The sequence below is a fragment of the Helobdella robusta genome (assembly GCF_000326865.2).
Source record: "Helobdella robusta unplaced genomic scaffold HELROscaffold_14, whole genome shotgun sequence".
NCBI lineage: Eukaryota > Metazoa > Annelida > Clitellata > Rhynchobdellida > Glossiphoniidae > Helobdella > Helobdella robusta.
In genome coordinates, this window is record NW_008703782.1 from 1,868,037 (window position 1) to 1,874,569 (window position 6,533).

A 6,533-nucleotide genomic window follows, 5' to 3' on the forward strand; every position below is an offset into this window, starting at 1 on the left:
TTAATGTTATTTGTGTTATAAAAGACGTTATTAATGTTATTTACGTTATAATTGATGTTATTAACGTTATAATTGATGTTATTAATGTTATAATTGATGTTTTTGACATTGTCATTGCTGATGTGATTGACCTTCGTAAATAATACTGGCATGTAGAATCAATGGTAATTCTTACAATTTACAATCGCAAGCACTGTATGTACAAGCAGAGAATACTTTTTCTGATGTATTCCACACATGTTCTTATTGCTACACGGATAAATTAATTTTTTTCTTTTCTCTGGCGCTTTTACTAGCCGACGCATTTGAGTAGACCCGTAATGTATGGCTGATGGCGGTCTTTGCGTGGTTTTATTAACGTTTGGTGGTGGTATTGTTTGTTTGTTTGTATTTGTTAGTTTGTGTGTGTTAGTTTGTTTGTTTGTTAGTATGTTTGTTAGTTTGTTTGTTTGTTTGTGTGTTGTTGTTTTGGCGTTTTTTATTGCAATTTGTTTATGATTTTCAGTTATTTTTCTCCGAGGCGTTGTTTTCATTGCTCAAGGCTGACTGATACGATTTCACTCTTGTCATTTTAATTTAATTTAGTTTTATTTCATTTTACTTTGGTTTCAAATGTCTGTCACGAATCTGTTTAGACAGTGGTCAGTATTTTTATATTATTTTCTGGAAAGCAGTTGGCGTGCCGTGATTGTAACGCACCATAAAGCCAAATTTGAAATAGAAAAATAGTTGTTCTGGGTGAAACACCTGTCAAATTATTTTTTATTTAAAGTTATTTTTAGATGTCGTTGTTGTCATTCTTTGTTTTGTTGTTTATCTGTTTGTTTATTTATTCAATTCTCTAAAATGTAGTAGTAGTAGTAGCAGCAGCAACAGCACTAGTAGCTGTAGTAGTAGTAGTAGTAGTAGTAGTAGTAGTAGTAGTAGTAGTAGTAGTAGTAATAAAAGTTGTTGTTATTGTTGTTTTTTGTATTGTTGTTTTTGCCACTGTTGTTGTTTGTTGAATTGTTAAAATAAAATTTATCAGCGGTCTAATGTTCTCACTTTATTAATTAACTTTAACCTCACTAAAAAATGTAACCTATGAAAATGTTTGTTAGTTTGTCTGAAAATATTTGACAAAAAAACTTAAAAAATGATAAAATTGTTTAAGAAATGTAAGAATGACATGAAACCATAATTTACGTTTAAAGTTTTTAATCTGGCTGGTCAAATTTTGGAAAAAAATATTTTGAGTTCCTAGGTAATTTGTGTATTTTTAGTGTTAGAATGTTGCTCGTTTAACGTTGAATTTGTGTTCGTTTGCCATATTCTCCATCAATCCTCTCCCTAGCTTGAAATTCTTCAAAATTCGTTTGTTTAATGTTTCCGTTCAAATCAAATTTTCATTTAAAAAAAAAAATTTCAAGTGACTAATTTTCTGGTTTCTTAATGTTTATGTTGAGAAAAAATAAAGAAGAGAAAGATGTATATATATATACAATCTATACTAACCTAAACTTGAACAACAGCAACAAACATTAAAAGACACACTCACACACACATACAAAGGCTGAACGCAAAAAAGAATGTCAGCATGGCAAACTAACCAGGTCGTCCTGATGATTGAATATTGCTCGAGACATTTTCATCAAAGAAAAGCCGCAGGGAGAGGATATAAGATGTTGGGGAGGAATGCAAAAAATCATTCAGAGACAAACTATTGTCTATTGTATGTATTTTTTCTCTCTCTTTCTTTCTCTCTCTCTCTCTCACTCTCTTCATATATTTTTTCATTTTTCTTCTTTTGAATTACTTATTCTTGAATTCTCTTTCTTTTTCCTCTGATTCTGTTTATTCTTTTTCTTTCATTCTATCATTTCATTTCTTCCATTTTCTCGGTATTCTTTTTCTTCTCACTTCTTACTGTCTTGTTCTCTCTTTTGTTTTATTTTTTTCTTTATCTTTCTTTCTCTCTGTCTTTCTCTCTCTTTGTTTCTCTCTTTTTCTCTCTCTCTGTCTGTCTGTCTCTCTCTGTCCGTTTTTTCACTCATTAAATGTACATAGGCACACACAAAACTAGAAAACCTCATGTTAAGAAAATAAAATTTGAAATTAAAAATCTATATAGAGTTTTATATCAGTTTTCAGTAACACGATATTTCATCTTAGGGGAACAGAAAACTGTTGAAAATTCATTGATGAAATGTGGAAAATTTATCTTCACAAACAAATTTCACCTTTCTTGTTTTTTTTGTTTAATTACTTTATTGAACAAAAAATACATCAAATTAATTACATTATATTATTGTACAATATTTCATTATCTATATTATATATTGTAATCATTTTAATTTTTTTTTGATAAGTTAGCTTGTTTAGTGGTTGAATAGTTGAGAGAATTTGTGAAGCTTTTGGCGTTTGTTTTGACTCAGTTTTAAGTATATTTATCCCATCTTGTTATTACAAAAACTTGTTTTAGCAAATAAATTAATTTGATTCTGTTGGAAAATAAGAAATATAAGAAGATAACATTACCTATCTTACAATAAGATTGAGGTACAATAATGATAGCGAGCACACAATAATGATCACACACACACACACACACACACACACACACACACACACACACACTCACACACACACACACACACACACACACTCACACACACAAGTCAACATACAACTACATTAACAAACAAACAAACATTGAAAAAAAACACATTCGTGCATACACATTCAAAAACCGACATCTAAACACAGCGAAATACAAAAAAATCTCATAAATTCACAAACCCACACACAAATATATAGAAACGAACACACAAACACACGCCCAAACATACACACATAAACACACAAACAAACATACAAAGAAGCACTTAAATAGCAGACAAAAAACAATTCTTCCCGTCTGTAGATGTTCATAGTTGACCAACAAAAACACGATGTACACACACACCCACTTGTTGTAGGCACAATTGTTGTACGTACAATCTTTGTACGCACACACGCAAGATAGTTAGTTGATGCGTACATAAGCTAAAGAGCATTTGGTGCGCATACGCGAGGCCTTACGCGATGTACACTATATATATGTGTGTTTATTTGTCGTTGGACTTGTTGATGTTAATGTTTATGTTTTTGGTGAGGTTGTTGTTTATGTTTTTACAGTTTTTTTTATGTTGTGTATGCTTCTAGCAATGATGTCTATGTTGATGTTGTTGTTTATTTGTATTTGTGGATGGCGTTCTTGAAAAAAGTTGCGAACAGTAGGTTGCAATAACTTGCTGTCAACAGAATTAAAACTGTTAGGGTGTTACATTTTTCCTGTGCCAACTTACGGCTCTGAGTCCTGGACAATTTTTAACGAAATTGAAAAAAAATAACGCTACTGAAATGCGGTTTTTGAGAAGAATTATGAAAATTAGTTGGACCTTCCTTACTTCGAATGAGGATGTTTTAAAACAGTCCGGTTATGAAAAGAGGACATTACTACAGATAATCCGACGGGGGCAGTTGAAATTTTTTAGTCACATCATGCGGAAGGAAAGAATGGAAAATCTAACAACTACTGGAAAGATTGCAGGGAAAAGAAATCGCGGTCAACAACGAACAACATTCGTGAAGTCCTTGTGTCACTTGTTGAATATCACCACATTTCAACTACTACAAAGTGTTGAAGATCGGGTTTTGTGGAGGTCGATGGTCGCCAATGTCCTGAAAGGATAAGGCACGAGAAGGAAGAAGAATTCTGCAAATAAAAATAAGATCATTGTCTTCAAATCTTTATTTTTAAAAACTTTTAATTTTGAAAGTTCCGTCTTTCTTTTATGAAGTCATTATTTTGATATCACCCGGAGCCACATTATACTCATTAAAGTTCTACGTGCTTATTTCAAAATTTCTAATGACTTTTTTGCAGACAACAAACACCAATACTAATGCACACACACACAAGTCACACACACACACTACACACACACAAGTCACACACACACCACACACACATACAAACCTAACTATACCTACATACACAAGCAAAACACGCCACAAAAACTACAAACACATAACAACACGCACGCACACACACGAACGAACCTACGCACACAAAAAGCATGTGCACACACTTTCACACGAACACACACACACATTTCAGCACTTCCATACACATACATATTCCAACATACAACAAAATCCTAAGACAAGGAAACTATACGTTTTCAACGAGCATAATAACCTTATTAACTCTATATATACAACAACTACATCTACATACAAACACACACATATACACGCACACATGCAAACACATATACACACATAAAAAAAATATAATGAGATAAATAGTCTGTCCGAATTTTCAAAAACATTATTTGATTTATATTCGTGCTAACTTACATTTATAATTTAAGTATGTGTGTGTGTGAGTGTGTGTGTGTGTGTGTGTGTGTGTGTGCGTGTGGTAGAGTAATTGTTTATAATAGTAAAAAATGAATGATGAATATGTGAGCAGGTATTGTGCTGTGTGCTTGCTGGTGATGAAGATGAATGATGATTGGATGGGTGGTTTGCAAGATGAATGAACGAACGAAGGGAAAAATTATCGTAAAAATGTAGGGAAAAAACAAAATAAATGAATGAAGAATTATAATGAATGAATGAATGAATATATATATATATATATACGCACACTTGTGTATACTTATAACTCTATGCTGTATTGTATGAATTCTTCCGAAATACTGTATAAAAATACTGTCCCCTACCAACATAATAACTTTCTATATATGTATATGTTTATATATATATCACTGTTTATTCCTCTCTCCTTTTCTCTTTTTTTGTCTCTCTCTTACTCTTTTTCTTTCTCTTTCTGTCTATCTCTGTCTGTCTGTCTCTCTCTTTCTTTATCTCTTTATTTTTATGTATACATGTAAATATACAAAAATACAAATATCACATAACGTAAGAAATCTCATTTTTTTTATTCATTGTCTATAACACATGAAACCACTGGATTTAACACTGAGTTATGTAATACTTCGTTCGCTATCGTCTTCATCATCGTCATACATACATACATACATACATACATACATACATACATACATACATACATACATACATACATACATACATACATACATACATACATACATACAATGAAATGAAAAAAATGAAAAAATATGGGAACGCCCTCCCCTCGATGGAATTCTTGCCAATATGCATCGAGGTTCTTGGCCCGATGGACCCCAACACCCTTAAATTTCTTAAGGAAATATGCAAAATGATCAGCGTCAGATCAGGCGACAGCAGGGAACTGTTTTTCGCAACTAACCACATTTCGTGCTTGTTGCAGCTGTTCCTGCGTGTCTGTGTGCTTGAAAATATCCAACTGAATGCCGACATGTGCAATTAACGACAAATCAAAGTGTTAATCCATTTGTTACTTGATGTTTGACGGTTCAGTGTCACTCATCATGTTTTGGTTTTAACATACATACATACATACATACATACATACATACATACATACATACATACATACATACATACATACATACATACATACATACATACATACATACATACATACATACATACATACATACATACATACATACATACATACATATACATACATACATACATACATACATACATACAAACATACACATACACAGATACATACATATATTCATACATACATTCATGCATAGATTTATATTTTAATGAGGTTCATATATACATACATACATACAAACATACATACATTCATACATACATACATACATACATACATACATACATACATACATACATACATACATACATACATACATACATACATACATACATACAGACAGACATAGATACATATGCATACACACATTGATGTGTAACTCAATTATTAAAACGTAAATTAGATTTATGCTCCACGTATAAGCCGTCAAAACCCTACTTAAATATTTACAATGAAGTTTGATTCATTATCGTCATCATCATCATCCGCCTCCTCATCTTCATCATCATTATCATCATCAGACAAAGACAGGCAGTTAAAGACAGACATACAAAGAGAGGGAGAGAGAGAGAAAGAGAGAAAGAGAGAGCTACAGAGATAGTACATCATCAATTGAAAACATGGACCTTTGAATGATCGCTGCTCATACCAAAAGGTTTTTATAAGCTTAACTTTCCGCAAGATAAATTTTCTTGATATTTTTCGTTTCATTTATTCTTAATCAATTCATTTTTATAAACTTTTCAAAAATTTAAAGTTTGCTTCATTCATTAAATTGATTTAATTTTTATAAAACTACAAATGCATTAAACTTGTAACCGAATGACATACCAAAAAATTTATCATTTAAAAAAATGAAATTGAAATATACGTAAATGTTTATAATTATTTGCAATAAAATGAAAATAATAAAAATATCACTACTACTACTACTACCACTACTTCTACTACTACTACTACTACTACCACTACTACTACTACTACTACTACTACTACTACTACTACTACTACTATTACTACTACT

General features: G+C 31.5%; 1 protein-coding gene across 1 annotated transcript in view; it reads left to right on the forward strand.

The window, feature by feature from the left end:
- Positions 1-5,161: 5,161 nt before the first annotated feature.
- HELRODRAFT_168856 (hypothetical protein) overlaps positions 5,162-6,533 on the forward strand; it is a gene marked incomplete at both ends in the record, with an annotated part of 3,252 nt that continues 1,880 nt past the window's right edge. Inside the window, one exon of the mRNA XM_009014709.1 lies at positions 5,162-5,394. Within this exon, the coding sequence (XP_009012957.1) occupies positions 5,162-5,394 (233 nt within the window). The remainder of the gene's footprint in view (positions 5,395-6,533) is intronic.